The sequence below is a fragment of the Myxine glutinosa genome, chromosome 6, assembly GCF_964187855.1.
Source record: "Myxine glutinosa chromosome 6, kmMyxGlut1.1, whole genome shotgun sequence".
NCBI classification, from domain to species: Eukaryota; Metazoa; Chordata; class Myxini; order Myxiniformes; family Myxinidae; genus Myxine; species Myxine glutinosa.
In genome coordinates this window covers 142,291,677-142,312,358 of record NC_136266.1, presented here as the reverse complement: position 1 = coordinate 142,312,358, position 20,682 = coordinate 142,291,677, and the positions used below count along the sequence as shown (strand labels likewise).

At 49.2% G+C, this 20,682-nt stretch overlaps 1 protein-coding gene across 1 annotated transcript in view; it reads left to right on the top strand.

Moving 5' to 3' along the window:
• LOC137417957 (uncharacterized) overlaps nucleotides 1-20,682 on the top strand; it is a 193,961-nt gene that overhangs the window by 5,853 nt on the left and 167,426 nt on the right. The window contains exon 2 of the mRNA XM_068103904.2: nucleotides 10,546-10,617. Within this exon, the coding sequence (XP_067960005.2) occupies nucleotides 10,546-10,617 (72 nt within the window). The remainder of the gene's footprint in view (nucleotides 1-10,545; nucleotides 10,618-20,682) is intronic.

The following is a 20,682-nucleotide window of genomic DNA, read 5'->3' as shown; positions in this document are numbered from 1 at the left end:
GCGCCTGGGCCTCGCCGCTGCACATCGTCCTGAAGCCGGGGGGCGGATGGCGGCCATGCGGCGACTACCGCCGCCTCAACGATGCCACTACCCCCGACAGGTACCCCGTCCCGCACATCCAGGATTTTTCCGCCCGGTTGGCGGGGCGGACCATTTTTTCAAAAGTGGACCTGATTCGGGGGTACCACCAGGTGCCCGTCCGCCCGGCCGACATCCCGAAGACGGCCGTGATTACACCTTTCGACCTCTTTGAATTCCTCCGGATGCCCTCCGGCCTCAAAAACGTGGCGCAGGCGTTCCAGCGCCTGATGGACGGCGTGCTGCGTGACTTGCCGTTCCTCTATACCTACCTGGACGACATTCTCGTCGCCAGCACGTCCAGAGCCGAGCACCTCCTCCACCTCCGGACGCTGTTCGGCCGCGTCAGCGAGCACGGATTGATCGTCAACCCGGCCAAATGTCACTTCGGTGCGGCGACGATCGACTTTTTGGGCCACCGCTTCACCCGGACCGGCGCCGTGCCGCTGCCGGCCAAGGTCGAAGCCATCGGCGCTTTCCCGCGCCCCCGCTCCGTCAAGGCGCTGCAGGAGTTCCTCGGGATGGTGAACTTTTATCACCGCTTCGTGCCCCGAGCTGCGCAACTCATGCGGCCCTTGTACGCTGCCCTCCGCGGCCAGCCTGCGAAGCGCGACGTCGTCTGGTCCACGGACATGGACGCTGCTTTCACCGGCGCGAAACGGGCCCTCGCCAACGCCACGCTGCTGGCCCACCCGGTACCCCAGGCTCCCATCGCCCTCACCACGGACGCCTCCGACTACGCCGTGGGCGCGGTCCATGAACAATGAGTAAACGGGGCCTGGCAGCCGCTCGCATTCTTCAGCCGGCAACTCCTGCCCAACGAGTTAAAGTACAGCACCTTCGACCGCGAGCTCCTCGGGCTGTGCCTGGCCGTCCACCATTTTCGCCACCTCCTGGAGGGCCGCCCGTTCACGGCTTTTGTCGACCACAAGCCGTTGGTTTTCGCCATGGCCAAGGTCACGGAGCCGTGGTCGGCCCGCCAGCAGGGCCACCTCTCCGCCGTGTCGGAGTACACCACGGACATCCAGCACGTCGCCGGGAAGGACAACGCCGTGGCCGACTGCCTTTCTCGAGCCGGCGCCAACGCCGTCCACCTCGGCGTCGACTTCACCCTCATGGCAGCGGACCAGACCACCGACGGCACGGTGCAGGCGCTCCGGGTGGCGGACACGGGCCTCCGCTTGGCTGACGTCCCCTTCGCGGACACAGTCCTGCTGTGCGACATCTCCCAAGGCCGACCTCGCCCCGTTGTGCCGGTCACCTGGAGGCGTCGCATTTTTACTTCGCTCCACGGCCTCTCTCACCCAGGCCGGAAGGTGTCCCAGCGGCTGGTGGCGGCGCGTTTCGTCTGGCATGAGCTGCGACGGGACGTCCGCGACTGGGCCAACGCCTGCACACCCTGCCAGCGGGCCAAGGTCCACCGGCATACCCAGGCTCCGCTGGCTCCCTTCACCGTGCCCGAGCGACGGTTCGACCACGTCCATGTGGACCTGGTGGGTCCCCTTCCCCCATCGCAGGGGTTCACCCACCTGCTTACCATGGTGGACAGGACCACCAGGTGGCTGGAGGCCGTGCCCCTCACCTCCACCACCACCGCTGATGTGGCCCAGGCGTTCATCGCCACCTGGGTCGCGCGTTTCGGCGCACCGGCGGACATCTTGTCGGACCGCGGCCCACAGTTCATGTCCGAACTATGGGGCGCGATCGCCCGCACGTTGGGCGTTACCCTACACCGCACCACGGCTTACCACCCCCAGGCCAACGGGTTGTGCGAGCGGTTCCACCGCTCCATGAAGGCCGCACTCATGGCCGGCCTCCAGGACGACGGCTGGGCCGACCGGCTCCCGTGGGTCCTTTTGGGCCTACACACGGCCCCCAAAGAGGACCTCCAGGCGTCCACCGCCGACCTGGTGTACGGCCAGGCCCTCCGCGTACCGGGCGAGTTCATGCCCGACGCCACCAGCCCCTGGTCCGCCGCGCGCCAGCGCACGGACTTCCAGGAGGCCGCCCGACGTTTCGCCCCGGTGCCCACGTCCCACCATGGCGACCCTCAATCCTACGTCCCCCCAGCACTCCGCTCGGCGGAGTACGTCTTCACCGGGGGCCGCTCCGACCACCATACGACGGACCCTTCCGGGTCCTACGACGGGACAACAAGTCCTTCATCGTCAGCATCGGCGGCCGGGCGGACCGGATTTTGCTGGACCGCCTCAAACCGGCCCACATGGACGTTGGCCAGCCGCCACGGCTGGCTCTCCCACCGTGGCATGGCCGCCCCCCGTCCACTGCACCTCCTGTCCGACCACCCGCCACCACACCGGACCCCCCCCCCCCCCCCCCCGCGACTGGCCGGGGGTTGTTTCGGTCGGGTCATCTGGACCCCCCTCAGGTTGACCTTCCTGGATCAAGTCCATTCTGGGGGGGGCGTGTGTAGCGACCCATGGGTCCCCCAATCGAGACCAGCAGCAGAATCTCCTTGCTCCAGCCGGTGACGTCACCGGCGGACAACCTCGGCGCCGGGGTGGCTGGTCACGTGACCACCAAAGCGTGCCGCGTGTGCGGTTATAATCCTTTGCACCTGTCGGTCACGTGACCACCGAAACACGCCTCGCCTGAGAGGCGTGGCTTTCGGTTTCGGTTATGCTTTCTGGTTTTGGATATATATGCAGCCCGATAAACAGGCTTTTCAGAGTTCCCGAGTTGGTTTTTACAATAAACATCTTCTCGGACGAGTTTGTGTCTTGCCCGTCACTTCGTCCGTCTCAAGCAGAACCCCCGCTCTTCACGTATATGTTAATTGATTATGTTATTTATTATATAATGTATACGCATATGATTCTCTCATCGTTCCTTCTCCCCCTGCCAAACCCCATCCATCACCTATCCTGGATCAATGATCTTTATCGTATTAATATTTGATCACGGACAAAGAACTTCAACACAGGAGGAGGCCATGTATGGGGTCCATCAAGCATGCACAATGGTTGTTTTTGCACGTTCTATTCTTTTTAAATGCTGAGGAGTGAAACAAATGTGTTTGAATCGGGGAATCTTCTTTTTAAATGTGTTTGAATCGGGGAATCTTCTTTTTAAATTTGTTTGAATCGGTGACCTCCCAGACTTGGAGCAGATCCTCTGGCCAGGGTTGGTGTTTGAACCGCTGCTGAACTCCCAGCCTTGGAGCAGATCCTTTTCCAGGGTTTGTCTATGAATCTTTGAACCCCCAGACTTGGAGCAGATCCTTTTCCAGGGTTTGTCTATGAATCTTTGAACTCCCAGACTTGGAGCAGATCCTCTAGCCAGGGTTGGTGTTGGAACTGCTGAACTCCTAGCCTTGGAGCAGATCCTTTTCCAGGGTTTGTCTATGAATCTTTGAACTCCCAGACTTGGAGCAGATCCTCTAGCCAGGGTTGGTGTTTGAACGGCTGACCTCCCAGACTTGGAGTGGATCCTCTGACCAAGGTCGGTGTTCGAACTGCTGAACTCCCAGACTTGGAGCAGATCTTCTGGCTAGGGTCGTTGTTTGAACCAATGACCTCCAGACTTGGAGTGGATCCTCTGGCCAGGGTCGGTGTTTGAACCACTGATGAACTCCATGACTTGGAACAGATTCTCTGGCCAGGATTGGTGTTTGAACCGCTGATGAACTCCATGACATGGAACAGATCCTCTGGCCAGGGTTGGTGTTGGAACTGCTGAACTCCCAGCCATGGAGCAGACCGGTTTTCCAGGGTTTGTCTATGAATCTTTGAACTCCCAGACTTGGAGCAGATCCTTTTCCAGGGTTTGTCTATGAATCTTTGAACTCCCAGACTTGGAGCAGATCCTTTTCCAGGGTTTGTCTATGAATCTTTGAACTCCCAGACTTGGAGCAGATCCTCTAGCCAGGGTTGGTGTTTGAACGGCTGAACTCCCAGACTTGGAGCAGATCTTCTGGCTAGGGTCGTTGTTTGAACCAATGACCTCCCAGACTTGGAGTGGATCCTCTGGCCAGGGTCGGTGTTTGAAACCGCTGATGAACTGCATGACTTGGAACAGATCCTCTGGCCAGGGTTGGTGTTTGAACCGCTGATGAACTCCATGACTTGGAACAGATCCTCTGGCCAGGGTTGGTGTTGGAACTGCTGAACTCCCAGCCTTGGAGCAGATCCTTTTCCAGGGTTTGTCTATGAATCTTTGAACTCCCAGACTTGGAGCAGATCCTCTAGCCAGGGTTGGTGTTTGAACGGCTGACCTCCCAGACTTGGAGTGGATCCTCTGACCAAGGTTGGTGTTTGAACTGCTGAACTCCCAGACTTGGAGCAGATCTTCTGGCTAGGGTCGTTGTTTGAACCAATGACCTCCCAGACTTGGAGTGGATCCTCTGGCCAGGGTTGGTGTTTGAACCGCTGCTGAACTCCCAGACTTGGAGCAGATCCTTTTCCAGGGTTTGTCTATGAATCTTTGAACTCCCAGACTTAGAGCAGATCCTTTTCCAGGGTTTGTCTATGAATCTTTGAACTCCCAGACTTGGAGCAGATCCTCTAGCCAAGGTTGGTGTTTGAACGGCTGACATCCCAGACTTGGAGTGGATCCTCTAGCCAAGGTTGGTGTTTGAACTGCTGAACTCCCAGACTTGGAGCAGATCTTCTGGCTAGGGTCGTTGTTTGAACCAATGACCTCCAGACTTGGAGTGGATCCTCTGGCCAGGGTCAGTGTTTGAACCGCTGATGAACTCCATGACTTGGAACAGATCCTCTGGCCAGGGTTGGTGTTTGAACCGCTGATGAACTCCATGACTTGGAGTGGATCCTCTGGCCAGGGTTTGTCTATGAATCTTTGAACTCCCAGACTTGGAGTGGATCCTCTGACCAAGGTTGGTGTTTGAACTGCTGAACTCCCAGACTTGGAGCAGATCTTCGGTCTAGGGTCATTGTTTGAACCAATGACCTCCCAGACTTGGAGTGGATCCTCTGGCCAGGGTCGGTGTTTGAACCGCTGATGAACTGCATGACTTGGAACAGATCCTCTGGCCAGGGTTGGTGTTGGAACTGCTGAACTCCCAGCCTTGGAGCAGATCCTTTTCCAGGGTTTGTCTATGAATCTTTGAACTCCCAGACTTGGAGCAGATCCTCTAGCCAGGGTTGGTGTTTGAACGGCTGACCTCCCAGACTTGGAGTGGATCCTCTGGCCAGGGTCGGTGTTCGAACCGCTGATCTCCCAGACTTGGAGCAGATCTTCGGTCTAGGGTCATTGTTTGAACCAATGACCTCCCAGACTTGGAGTGGATCCTCTGACCAGGGTTGGTGTTCGAACTGCTGAACTCCCAGACTTGGAGCAGATCCTCGAGCCAGGGTTGGTGTTTGAACGGCTGACCTCCCAGACTTGGAGTGGATCCTCTGGCCAGGGTCGGTGTTCGAACCGCTGATCTCCCAGACTTGGAGCATATGCTCTAAGCATCACACCACTGAATATTTGTTCTTTTTCTTTCAAAAAGTTACGGAAAGCTTAAAAATCAACCTTACGTGGCCTAAAACTAATTTCAAACTCCTCGCTACAATGTGAATGTAGGATAATACGGTATTGCCAATCTGATCACCAGCACACGTTGATTATACGTGAAAAAGGGAAAGATGGCGTAGCAACCCTTTTAATAGGGCTGGTAGGATACAAGCCTATAGATAGGTATGTGTACTGTGTACTTTGAATTGTCTAGCCTTGGTTTGAACCTGGGCCCAGCTATAGATTGTTGTTTTGTCGGCCGGTGTTTCACTCCGTACAAATGGCGAAGCGTCAGTGTGTGTGCCCGCCCTCGGATGGACGTTAAACTGCGGGCGTCCCATCTCAGTCTGTCGGCATTAATTTGTGGACATTAAAGATCCCAGTGTCCTTTGCAAAGAGTAGGCACGCTATTGCCGGAATCCTGGACAAATTCCTGATCTAAACTACAGGGGCACTGCATCAACGATGCAGTGGTGCCCCTAGAAAAGTATGCCACCTAGAGTCGCCTGCTGTTATAATAAAGAAGAAGAACGCTTTAATAATGCAGCATACTCAGAGATGTGCGTTTTCCATCAGGATATTAATATATCAGATTTTTGGGGGAATTAAATTCCACCTCCAATGGATATACTTCTGCTCCGGCATGATGAAAGAAAACCTAAAATGTATTCTGAGAATATTATAGCAAGTTTGCCAAGAATTCTGTAAAGAGAGGTTTTAGGCCTTACAATATTGGCCATGTCTAGTTATTGACAGACAAGATCGCTCCAAACAAGTAGTGTATATGGAAAGAACAAGCACCAGAAGCCAATGGCAAAGATTTACTGCTGCAGAAGGTGTTCATGCTCCCATTTTCATTGCCAATGAATGCCCACTGTCCCTGAAGTTTTTCAGTGTTTCCTGTTACAGTACTTGAGTACCTGGTCAACCACAAGAATCATGCAGATGCCAATGGCACTTGTAATGATGAAGTGGATCAGGTTATCTGCACATGTGCCATGTGCGATTGTTTAATCCACTTTATAGATCCTTTGTAGATCCATTGTCTAATTGTAAACAGCAGGGATTTATTTTTCAACCCTACTGCCTTAAAGGGACATACCTAGTAGTCAGGTTAGCCTGACGATACAGATAGATGTAAGTGTGTGTGTGTGTGTGTGTGTGTTGTGTGTGTGTCTTTGTGTGTGTGTCTTTGTGTGTGTGTCGAAAAAAAATGGCGGCAATTTCTGGCCCGCTGGAGGGAAAGGCATCGCCTGGCTAATGGGCGGTGCTTGTGACACTGGGGGAGTGGAAGGTGTGGCCTGTGGAATGGGTGGGGCTAGCACAGACACAAACTCACCGATGTATATATATATATATATATATATATATATATATATGTATATATATACTGTATATATTTGCATATAATTATACAGTGCATTCAGAAAGTATTCAGACCCCTTCACTTTTTTCACATGTTGTTATGTTGCAGCCTTATGCTTAAATCGCTTAAATTCATGTTTTCCCTCATCAATCCACACTCAATACCCCATAATGACAAAGAGAAAACAGGATTTTAGAAAGTTTTGCAAATTTATTAAAAAGAAAAAACAGAAATATCACATTGACATAAGTATTCATACCCTTTGCTATGGACACTTGAAATTTAGCTCAGGTGCCTCCCATTTATGTTGAACATCTTTGAGATGTTTCTACACCTTGATTGGAGTCCACCTGTGGTAAATTCAATTGATTGGACATGATTTGGAAAGGCACACACCTGTCTATATAAGGTCTCACAGCGGACAATGCATATCAGACCAAAAACCAAGCCATGAGGTCGAAGGAACTGCCTGCAGAGCTCAGGGACAGGATTGTGTCGAGGCACAGATCTGGGGAAGCCTACAAAAAAAATCTCTGCTGCAGTGAAGGTTCCCAAGAGCACAGTGGCCTCCATAATTCTTAAATGGAAGAAGTTTGGAACAACCAGGACTCTTCCAAGAGGTGGCCGCCAGGCCAAACTGAGCAATCGGGGGAGAAGGGCCTTGGTAAGAGAGGTGACCAAGAACCCGATGGTCACTCTGGCTGAGCTCCAGAGATCCTGTGTGGAGATGGGAGAAACTTCCAGAAGAACAACCATCACTGCAACACTCCACCGATCTGGGCTTTATGGCAGAGTGGCCAGACGGAAGCGTCTCCTCAGTGAAAGACACATGAAAGCTCGCTTGGAGTTTGCAAAAAAGCACCTAAAGGACTCTGAGACTGTGAGAAACAAGATTCGTGCCTCACCACACGTCGCTACAGAGGAATGGGCTTGTTTTAACTGGGGATCTATTTCCATATAATTATATATGTGACCGGCTCTGGCAAAAGCAGACAATTGGGGGCATTTCTCTTTGCGAGAAAAAAACCGAAGAGCGTCAAAATATGACCAAAGGGACCAAATTGAGATTTCTTTTATATGGACAGAAAGAGTAACTTCTCGAGACATTTTTCCAAGAAACAACAGAAAAGTTGTGAAATTCGACGAAGAATCTAAAATGTCATTCTCAAAATGTGCTCAAAAAGACAGGAAGATCGCGAAATTTCGATGTTCTACTACGAGCCATACATCGTAATTCCCGATGAGGGGGGGGGGGGGGGGAGAGGGAGGGCGGCATATGTTTGGATGACGTCTTCAACATTTCTGATGCTGCAACCAGGTTTACATCCAAACTGATGTATTACCTATGCTAGTTAGCCATCCTAGTGATGGTTTAGTGGATTCCTATGTCTGGAATGTGGATTTTTTTTTGTATACAAGATCGAGGCTCGTGGAAGAGCCTCGCCAAAAGGGGCAATACCACCTATTGGAGCCAAGGGTGTACTTACTTTTTCCACATGCGAAATTTGCATTTATGTTTATTTAAATTATACAATGGACTTCAAAATGTAAATGTTTCATGATATTTGTTATATTATATCACCTTTATCTATCAATATTGTTGAAATGAAGATCAAATAGCTGTATGTTGAAATATGTTGAAAAAGTCAAAACTTTACATGGGGTGTACTTACTTTTTCACGTGACTGTATGTACATGACGTCAGTGTCATGTCATAGGGTTAGTGTGCTGCCTTAGTTAAATAAATAAATATATATATACTAATAGTACACCCACGGGAAACCCAAGGGCATAGACATGTATGACATTTAGACATCTTGACTTCGATGCTGCTTGCAAAGTTTTCCAGAATGGGTACTAGCAATTTACTCGATCCAGAAATGATGTAATCTACACAAATTATTTACTTCACATAATATGTGACACATGTCCATACATGATAAATACAGTTTTTCTTGTGAAACTTGTGAAACGTGTGTAATTCCACATAATGTAAAATGTGACCAAGACCTCATCCCTCCTCCCTCGCTTCTCTCTCCCCCCCCCCCCCCCACCCTCTCTCTCTCTCCTCCACCATCCCCTCTCATCCCTACTTCCTCCCCTCCCCCCTTCTCTATCCCTCTACCCCCACTCCCTGTCCCACACTTTCTCCTTTCCATCCAGTCTCCCCTCTCTACCCCTCTGCCTATCTCTCCTCCTATCCCCTCCTTTCTCCCCTCCCCCCATTATCCTCTCCCCTCTCGCTCCCCTCTCTCTTGCCATCTCCTCTCCCCCCTCTCTCCTCTGCCCCCCTATTCTCTCCCCACATCATGCCAACCCAGTCAAAATGGCAATGAAAATCCTTCCTACCCCTCTCCACTCCCCCATCTCTCCTTCTCACTTCTCTCCTCCCTCTCCTTCCTCTCTCCCTCCCCGCATCTTGCAAGATTAGATATATTCAAAATGGCGATTTTTAAACAACACGATTTTAAAAATACGATCTTTAAGCCATCCATCTTCATTCTTAATAGAATCTTAGAGCTTTTATTGTCAGACATGTAATGAAATACATCATTTGCTTGAAAATAACTAATTTACAACCATTTATTTATGAAATAACCGTCATGGCCGACACCACCTTGAGGCTTCAAACCATATGAATTTTTTTTAACATTCATAGAATCAAAACCCAAGACCCACAGACACACCACTTACCTTATTCTTCTCAGGAAACACTCCTCTCAACATATGGATGCGATGACCCACTCACATAACCGCAGCACCGACGCCGGCACCTTGCGGTTCCTGTACACAAGAGACTTGTAAGGCTTGAGAACCTATACCGAATGAACAAAATGGCGGTGATCTGATCTTTAAGCCCCGTGCTGAATGGACAGACAGAGGGACAGACAGACAGATAGACTGGCTGATCATTTATATGGTGTGTGCGTGTGTGTACAAAAAATTATCTGGAAGCTTATTAGTTTTATTTATTCAGGAGTAGAACTTTTATTGGGATTAGTGATGCGAGAAAACGTTTTTCCATTGATTAGATGCGTCTGAAGGCCAAATGGCTGACGGATTATGCAGAAACATGCTAATGTACACAGGCAATACCAGCTTCTGTCCAGCACACGCCATGTGGAAATACTATTTGGCCCATTGACTGGAAAATGATCTTATGGACTTGTCTGTGAGCAGTTTCACACCACGAGCCGCAGACAATTACATTTACACCTGTAAGGCTTCAGATCTGCCCTTGTGCAAATGGTTTTCTTTCTCTTCCACTGTTCATCTATTGCGCCCCATGTTCCTTCATCCTTTCCTTCCTTCCTCTGCTTTTTTTTCATCATCTTTATGGTTTTGTGATACTCCCAAATTCCCAGCTGCTATTATGAAATACTTCATCAATGTCTTTACACCTATCCTTGTTCGCTCCATTCTATGTCCTCCCCTATTCCCTCTCTTCCGTCCACTTCAATCTCACTCCTGGCTCCACACCTTTCTGGCTGCCTTCTACTCTCCTTGGCTCCGACATCTTTCCTTCCATATTCCCCCTCCCACCTTCTTCCTGTTCTTCTAGCTTCTCTCTCTCTCTTCCTTCAGCCCTCATAACAACTTCTCTCTCACACTGTCTGCAGGCAGAGGAAGTTCCAGTATCTCATCAGACTTCAGCTCGAGCACGGATTTTACTCCAAATCGCAAGAGTGAAGGTAGGAACCGAAAGGGATGGGGAAGAAGAGAGTGGATTGTCATGCTGGAGGGCGCATGCGCATGGGCGAGAGGGGGGGGGGGGGGGAATGTTCATTATTCTTTCAAGGATTTGAAGGATGAACGTTTGTTTACACCAGACTAGTTTATTTATCTTAGCAGAGTTTAATGAATTTCCGTGATGCTCGTGTGATGTGACCGGCATTCCACACAACTCCAATTCCATCGGTTTTTCCAATACTTAAAGGTTAGTTCATGGACAAGTTTGTTTGTTCCTTAAAGTTAGTTTGTTTATACCTACAAACTTGAAAACTTGTGAAAACTTGCTGAAGATGCCATTGCTAAAGCCATCATTTCCTTCTTTATTTAGATGCTGGTAGGATATTTTGTCTGATTTTTATTGGCAAGCCATGAACCTCAGTATCCATCCGCTTCGAAAAGTTTGCGCATGTGATGCATGTGTACAATTAGGGTTATACTATCCTCATATCAACTGCAGCATGGGGAAACTGCATTACCAGACAGCACCTAACTCTTGCCAACATCCTCTTTCTGTTGAATCTTGAGATGAACTGATATATAAGTGGAAACTCAAGTATGTTTTAAAGTCGTCATGAATCTGGCTGTGAATTAATTTTATTAGCTTTGGCGGTGTTGGAGAAGCAAGGGTCTTTCAGAGAGGTTTCTGACACGGTGATGAATGGAAAAACCTTGCAACATCAGACCTCGAGCCAAATGCTCTGTATCCTGCAGATTTGGCACTCATCAAGGTGACTTCCTTGCAACTCCGTGTCTGCTGCAGCTATATACGTAACTCATAAGCCACACTGATGACTTTCTCCATGTCTTACAAACTGATTTTCCATTAAAGGCTACAAAGTAATTATTGTCATTAGTATGGGGTCGAAGCAGTACAAGGAAAAGGTTGTAAGTCGAGCATGACAGTTCATTCCGGCTCCACAAAGACTTCTCTTGAAAGGTGAGACCAGCATTTTATTGATGTGCCTTGAATGGAGTGAAACCAGCTTCAGCAAGGTGTCGACGACATGTACAAGTATTGCAAATATTGTTGGGGAAATGTTTCCAATCTTTACCTTGTGATGTTGTCAAGAAAAAGTGAAGAAAAGAAGAAAAAGTTTGCAGTTCGCTGTTTTGTGCTGTGATACAGATTCTCACTGTCTATTGAAACTCTTGGATGATAACGAGGCTGGCATACTTCCATAATTAAAAAATGTTGCATTTAGGCTCTTATTGGTTAAGCTAAGTTTCATCTTCCAATACTGATGACAAGATTTTTTTTTCTTGAAAATGAGAAACTTTGTAATTTCCTAAAATTTATGTTTTTTATTTATCTTTTATGTTTGACAGGTATATATTGTAAATCTATATATATAAAACACAGTTTGTGTGTGTGTGTGTGTAATGTTACCGATAGACTCCTAAACAGAGAGGCTCACGTGCTTGATATTTGGCATAGACATGGCCATTGAGCCTGGGAAGAACATGGCCTACCTCAAAATATTTGACGAGATCCATATTTTTTATTCATATTTACCTCAGCGCATTTCAGCGAGGAATATTATACACGGAATCTGAGCCGGTGGCAGAGCAGCGCGCTGATTCGCTCAGGGCGATCACGTAATGTTCCATCCCCGCCGCCAGACCATTGAACGGAAAATATATCGAATCAATGACCATTGCCATTCACACCACATAGGTGGAGATGCAGCTACCGGGCGCCATCTTGGTTGGCACTCGATGCTGGGCGATGGTGATTTCCGTCACACGTTTGCACGTAATTCAGAGCGAAAAGCAATTGCGTTTTTTCACCTTTTGTGTGATCGTGTTTTGTGTCGATTTTGTGCGATATGAATTAAACGTCTTTGAAACAGCTGTGAAACGTCTTTCCACAACCCTTCCGTAACCGATTGGAGCAGTTTATTGCCGCTCAAAATGGCATTTTAACAGTTGTCTGACTTTTAAAATCTGGGACATGTTCAAAACAAACGAGATCCGCAAAGCGAGTTGGTCGAGTCATGCTAACCAAGATGGCGACACGGCGGCTACACTTTTCACGGAGTATGAGCGTTCTATATATTTTCAATTCAGTGCGCCAGACTCGCTCATGTACTTGATTTGTGGCATAGACATGGCCATTGGGCCTTCACGGTGTAATTTGTGCGAGGCTTTTGTCCGAGTGAACTTGAGTCGAGAGGGCGAATGTACGGGTTAAGAATGTACGGGTCTCCCTTCCCCCGCCCGGCAACGCCGGTACTGGAGGGCGTCACAGGATCGGTGAGTCTCCAAAATCCGCTTCGTGCTGTTGTCGCGAAGATGCTGGACGATGTCGCGATTGTTGTGCTGCTCTCCTACCATGAGAACTGCAACGTCATTGTTGACTGGCCCTCCCCTTCCTCCCCTCCCCCTCCCCCCTCTCCTTTCCCCTCCCCTCCCCCCCTCTCCTTTCCCCTCCCCTCCCCCCTCTCACTCCCTTCCCCTCCCCCCTCCCCCCTCCCCTTCCCTGCCTTCCCCCTCCCCTTCCCCCCCGCCACTCCCCCTCCCCCCATCCCCCCTCCTCACCCTCCCCCCCGTTCCCCTCCCCTCCCCTCCCCCGTTTCCCTCCCCTCCCCCGCCCCGGCAATGCCGGGTACTTCTGCTAGTCTACTATATAAGAGATGTCTGTCTGCGTCACCATTTTTCTCAGAGTTGGCTGAACGGATCTTCGTCATACTTTCAGAGGTTCATCAAGTGAGTGCCTGGGAGTGTTTTAGGCAAAAAAAAAATTATGAAAAAAAAAAGATCGTGTGTTTTGGAATTCAAAAAAATAAATAAATAATAAAATAAAAAAATTCGCTCGATAGTGCCTAAGCCTTTTAAAATTAATGACGGTTATATACAAATACACATTCACATAAATAAATACAAAACAATCACCAGACATTTGAATACAAATAAATCAAACAATTCCGGAAGTGTACGAAGTTGGTAGTACGGCTTCTTCTTCTTCTTCTTGATCGGCATCACACTTACCTCAGAAACGTGATGAACGCCACATTCACCCACCAGCATATATATGAACCCCCCTTCCTCTCCTGCCTCCCCCCGTCCCCTCCCCTTCCCCCTCCTCCCCCCTCTCCCCCCCTTTCCCCGTCTCCCCCTCTCCCCCCCCTTTCCCCGTCTCCCCTCCCCTTCCCCCCTCCCCTTCCCCTCCTGGTTAGTTAGCCGAAGCTATGACGACCGCACAGTTAAAGGAGACGGGACTTTTACACAATATAAAGGAGGCGATTACGAGGGTATTTAATGATAAAGTTTATTGGCGTGTGTGTGTGTGTGTGTGTGTGTGTGTGTGTGTGTGTGTGTGTGTGTGTGTGTGTGTGTTGTGTTGCACAAACAATGATAAGTACCGATACTCTGATTGAGATTTTAAAGATAATGAAGGGTATAGACAGAATGGGTGCAGAAGAGTTTTTCAGCACAATAGACAGTGATAAAACGTTAGTGACGAAGAGGAGAGTTATAGGATGGAGAAAGGCAGGGTCTTTCAGTCAGGGTAGTAAATGCATGGTAAGGTCTCCCTGGAAGGCTTGTGGCAGGAGAAATGGTCGATAGGTTTAAATTGGAATGGGATAGGAATCTAGAAGCATTGGAGATAAAGGGGTAAAAGGGATATTGGTCGGATGTGTTGGTAGTTTGCATGTGGATGGGTGAGAGTATACATGTGTCGTGATTGTGATGTCTGTGAGGTGGTGTCATCAAAAGGTGAATGTGGGGTTGGTTTGTGTGCATTGCTCACCCTACAATCACCTTCATTCCCCCACACTAAAATGATAATAAAATGATAATATATAAACTAGGACGGACTCGCAGAACATCCGCACAATCTAAAATGTGACTACAATTCCTCAACTCACAAACCCCAAGTCCTCAATCTCAAATCTCCCAACTTTAAGGCTTCAAACCTTAAATTCCCTCACCACTCGAACCTGCAAACACTCAAACACCCTCCGACCCCCCACACCCCCTCCCCGCAACCACAACTCCTCAACCCCGCACCCCCACTCCCATCGCAACTCCTCAACCCCCCCCCCCCCCACTCTCACCGCAACTCCTCAACCCCCCACCCACACCGCAACTTCTCAACCCCCCACCCCCACCCCCACTCCCACTGCAACTTCTCAACCCCCCACCCCACCCCCCACTCCCACTGCAACTTCTCAACCCCCCACCCCCACTCCCACCGCAACTTCTCAACCCCCCACCCCCACTCCCACTGCAACTCCTCAACCCCCCACCCCCACCCACTCCCACCGCACTCCTCAACCCCCCCACTCCCACTCCCACCGCAACTCCTCAACCCCCCCCCACACTCTCACTGCAACTCCTCAACCCCCCCCCACCCCTACTCTCACCACAACTCACCCCCCCCCACTCTCACCGCAACTCATCAACCCCCCCCCCCCCCCACTCTCACCGCAACTCCTCAACCTCCCCACCAAAAGTCGTCATCACTTCCCCCCCCCCCACCCCTCCAAAAAAAGCTCAACCTCCCCCTCCCCAACCCTGTCCCATCTTTGGTCTTCCCCCCACCCCCCGCGTCTTCCCAAAACCCTACTCTCTGTCCTCCCGCTCATAAAAGCAAGAGGGCATCCCCTCTATACCTCCTCTCTTTTAGGGTACTAAGGTTCTTACTGCCCTTTGGATAGGGCCAATCCTTTTGCAGAGTAAGTTACATCTAATACCTCATTTAATGTTACATCTAATACCTCATTTAACGTTACATCTAATACCTCATTTAATGTTACATCTAATACCTCATTTAACGTTACATCTAATACCTCATTTAATGTTACATCTAATACCTCATTTAATGTTACATCTAATACCTCATTTAGCGTTACATCTGTTACGTGGTCCCCTCGGTGACTACCTGGTCTCGGTGACCCCCGGACCGTGAGAGGACCTTCGCCAGAAAGTAGTATTATATATGCGCTTTCGCAACGCAATCCCTGTGAATTCCACCCAAGAGAAACTGATGTTCAATGATATATTTCCAGGGTTTATTTTTATTTTTATTTATTTTTTTTTATTTTTTTTTTATTTTTTTTTGTATACAAGATCGAGGCTCGTGAAAGAGCGAAAATTAATCACACAGAAAGACAAACAGACACATAAAACAAATAACATCGGGAGCGGTAGACAAGATGGGGAGAGAGGGGGAAGGACACAAACACAACATTTGAGAGCAGGGACCGAGAGACATGGAGACATCGAGAGATCTGTGGGAGGGAGAGGGCTTTGGGGGGGAGGCATGTGAAGGGGGGAGGCATGTGAAGGGGGGGAGGCATGTGAAGGGGGGGGGGGTGGGAGAGGTATAAACATATGGACACTGCCAGGATTTCCAGGAAATAAGTTGGAATTTCAAACAAGGTGGATCTGGGGTGAATTAGTGGGGGTAGAAAAGATCAAGGTTATGGATGGGGGAAGATAAGAGATGGTGGTGAACAGCTGTTTTAAAGACCTGGAGGGAGGAGAGGGATTGAAGGGAGTGTGGGAGTTTGTTCCACAGGCGGGAGAAAAGAGGAATGAAAGAGTGAAGGTGAGCAGAGAGCCGAGATTTCGGCAGTTTAACCATCAGAGGGTTGCTGGCAGATCTTGTGCGACCTGTAGGAATATTTGGGGGACAGAGCACGGAGAGAGCTGGGGGAGCAAGGCCGGAGAGGAGTCGGTAGAAGACAGAAAGACCACCTACCTGCCTGCGGTGAGTGAGTGAAAGGCCCTCAGAGATAGCTTCATCGCGGGAGATTCCAATGATTTTGAAAGCTTTGGATTCAACAGCGTGAAGCCGAGCCAGGTGTGAGGCAGGAGCACCAGCCCATAGGGGAGAACAGTATTCCATTGAGCTGCGGATGAAAGCCTTGTATGTGGTGAGGAGCTCAGGTGTGCCGAGGAAGGACTTCGCACGACGGAGGATGCCCAGTCGGCGACTGGCTTTGGAGGCCAGCTTGGAAATGTGGTTTTCCCAAGAAAGATCATGGCAGATAGTGAGACCCAAAAGCTTGAGTGACAGAACTTCTTGGAGAGGATTGTTGAGAAAGTAGATGGGAGGGTTGTCCAGTCGATCTTTTCGGAGAGACATAGTAAGAGAGTGAGATTTGGCAGGATTGAAAGACATGTTCCACTTGTTTGACCAGTCTGTGATTTTGTCCAGGTCTTCAGAGAGTGAGGAGGCTGCAGACTGCCTATCTGAGGGAAGAGGAATGGAGCGGCAGAGAGTGGAGTCATCAGCAAAGAGATAGAGAGGATTTTCCAGAGAGTCAGAGAGATCATTGATAAAGACCAGAAAAAGCATAGGGCCCAGCACACTTCCTTGGGGAACTCCAGCCTGAACAGGAAGGGGAGATGAGAGAAATCCATTCAGGGCCACACGTTGACTACGACCAGAGAGGAAGTCCGCAAGCCATGCATGGAGATTTCCATGGATACCATAGGAGGAGAGTTTGGTGAGCAGAGCTGGGTGCCAGACCGTATCAAAGGCCCTTGATATGTCAAGGGAGACAGCTCTGATTTCCTGTTTGGCATTCAGGACCTGCATCCATTGTTGAGACAGCAGAAGCAGCATGTCCAGAGTAGAGTGACCTGGTCTGAAACCAAATTGATGATCAGAGATCAAGCCATTGGAGAAGAGGAAAGATTTCATATCCGAAGCAATGATGGATTCCATGACTTTGCTGATAATTGGGAGCAGGCTGATTGGTCTGTAGTTGCAAGGATCTGTTTTTGCACCTTTTTTGTGTAAAGCGGTAATGTTAGCTGATTTCCAGGATGCTGGCAGATGACCTTGAGCAAAAGATAGGGTGAAAAGAACAGAGAGAGGGTGAGATAGAGCGGCAGAGCAGGATTTTAGGACCCGTGGGCTGATGCCGTCTGGTCCAGTTGCAGAATCAGAGTCGAGGTTTGACAAAAACTCCTCCACCTTGTCAGGAGAGAAGGACACAGAGTCCAGGAGCATTTGGGTTCGACTGGGAAAGGTGGGAACAGAGAGAGATGGGTTTGGGACTAAGGATTTCGAGGCGAACACAGAGTTGAGGCATTCGGCTTTGTCACGTGCGATGTCAACTGTGTGGCCATTTGAGGTAAGGGAGGGGATGGAGGGGGAACAAACACCAGAAACGGATTTGACCAGACGCCACCAGGATTTGGAGGAAGGAGACAGGTTTGAGAGTTCATTCTTGAGTGAGGAGAGATAGTGCTTCCTGGCACTCCTGAGGGTAGACACACACTTGTTCCGAGCTTGGTGGAAGGAACTGAGATTTCCTTCAGTTGGATTAGCCTTCCAAGAGGCAAAGGCAAGTTGTTTCAGGGCAACTGCCTCACCACAAGATTCAGTGTACCATGGACGGGAGGAAGGGTAAGACAATTGAAGGCGAGATGGGATAAATCTGTGCATGAGAGAGATCAGTTTGCTTTGGAAGAATTCCCAGGAAGAATTGATGTCAGAGGCAGTGGAGATGGGAGACCAATCCAGACGATTGATGGCTGCTTGAAGACCGTCCCAGTCGGCCTGAGTGAAATGCCAGACTCGTCGACGCTGAGGAGGCTCTCTGAGAATGGCCAGAGAGATGTCCACTTTGACAAGCACATGATCAGAAGAACCGATTGGAGCAGAAGAAGAGCAGCAGACATTAGCAGGGAAGTTTGTCATAACCAAGTCTAGAAGAGAAGATACTCCATTGGCTGAGATCCGGGTCGGGAAATTGACAGATTGTGTCAATCCCAGTGAGTCACAGAAGTCCTTTGCTGAGGTGCCATGACTAGTGAGAGAGGAACCCACACCCAACCAGGTGGCATGATGACAGTTGAAGTCACCACATATGAGGAAGAGAGAGTTGGGATGAGTGGATAGAAGTTGGTCCATGTTGTCAGACATTGAAATGTAGATGGAGTCATCACTGTTTGGGGGACGGTACAGAACACATATGAACAAAAGGTGGGAGCGGAGAGGAAGCCGTAACCAGAGGTACTCCTGCGGGTGAGGAGGAAAGAGAGCAGTGCAAGGAGAGTGAGGAAGAGAGTTTTTGACAAAGATAGCCACCCCACCACCAGGCCGAGGCTCAGGTCTATCATACCGGAGGAGGGAGTTACCAGGAAGAGTTATTAAGGAATCAGAGACATCTTGAAGGAGGAAAGTCTCTGTTAAGCAGATCAAGTCTGGATTGTCAGAAGCAACCTGTATGGAGAGATCAGTCAGGTTTGAGCGAAGGCCCCGGATGTTTGAGGTCCATACCGTTAATGAAGAGAGAGGGGGAGCATCGGGTACAGGACAGGGGAGGGGAGGAGTAGGGTAAGATGAAGGATGAGAGGGGGAGGTAGGGAGAGCAGTTGATAGTGTTTCAGATGTTGCAGAAGAGTTCCAAGAAAGGGAAGGATGAGGAGGATGAAAGGTTTGCTGGTGAAGGGATGCGGCACAGTGAGGGGTTGTTTGAGGGGGGGCAGAGGAAAGTAGAAGGTTTGGGGGGGGTGGAGGTATGAGATAGAAGGGAGACGAAGTGGGGAGGAGGCAGCTTGGAGGAGGAGGGGGGAGGAGAGAGAATTGGAGAGGAATGGTATGGGGGGAGAATTGAATGGGAGGGATTGGGGGGGAGTTTTGAAGGGGAGGAGTGAGGGGGGAGTTTAGGAGGGGAGGGGCAAGGGGGGAGTTTTGGAGGGAAGGGGAAAGGGGGGAGATCAGGAGTGGAGGGGCAAGGGGGGGGATTAGGAGGGGAGGGGCAAAGGGGAAGTTTAGGAGGGGAAGGGCAAGGGGGGAGTTCAGGAGTGGAGGGGCAAGGGGGGAGTTTAAGAGTGGAGGGGCAAGGGGGAAGTTTCGGAGTGTAGGTGCAAGGGGGGGGATTTGGATGGGAGGGGCAAGAGGGGAGTTTAGAAAGTGGATGATTAATGAAAGACGAACATTGATAACAAATTGGGTTTGTTGTGATTTTCAAGTTAGCAATCCGGTTCAGGATGATGGAGGAGGGATGGAATGAATGTGAATTTAGACCATGTAGTGAGGGAGACGTATAAGATATTGAATTACTTTTTTTTGAAGTGGAATGAGTTGGAGAGGAAATTGAGAAAAGCCTTTTAAATAGGAAGAAAAACAGCGTGTTGTAATATACCACTGAATAAAAAACAGAAGGGGAAAGGTTAAACATATTTAAAAATATTTAAACAGAACTATGAACAATCTTATATGCACAAAAATACCAACGGGGGGAGAGCCGAGAGGGACCACCACGAGTCATGTGAACAGGGCAAACGGTGGATGGCAAGGAGATTATGGGGGTGGGGCGAACAGCACACCTGGACAGAAAATACAGGATGAGACAACAGTACACGTGGAGAAAAGAAAATAAATGTTTTTTTTTTTTTGTTTTTTTTTGGGGGGGGGGGGGGGGTGGGGAATTAGAACGTTAGACAGTATTATGTTCGGGGTAGAAGGGAAAAAACCAAGAGCCAAGCAAAACACACTTAAGTTAACAAAACACCGACGGGGGTACAACTACAAGGCCACACACAAGGGCAGAAAACGATTAATTAATTACGAGTTACAGGAAATTCAAACCAAAACTAACTATAATCAAACAATATCACATGGACGATAAAATAACGAATTGAAATTTGACAATCTATCTGGGGAAATGGGGGAGAAACACGTGGTCGAAGAACGAACGAACGAATAAGAATGAATAAACGAATGAGCACAGAGAAGGTAGTCTTTTTTTTTTTGTTTTTTTTGAGTTGAGATTTACATAAGGAAGTAGGCTTTGGGGTGGAAAGACTGCGAAAACAGAGAACGAAAGTTATTGGATCACAAACGACAGGCGCTGAGAGAAAAACAAAGCCTCAAGGTTGTACAGTGTACACTGTACAAGACCTCGAGACGACACGAATTAACGCGATTTTCAATACAGGTATGAAAGATTTGCACCGAAAATCTTTGACGGGACAATAAACGTACATACACCATAAAAGAAATACAGTTATAACGAAAATACAAATTGGAACAATGACTTAACTTCGATTTCGATGGA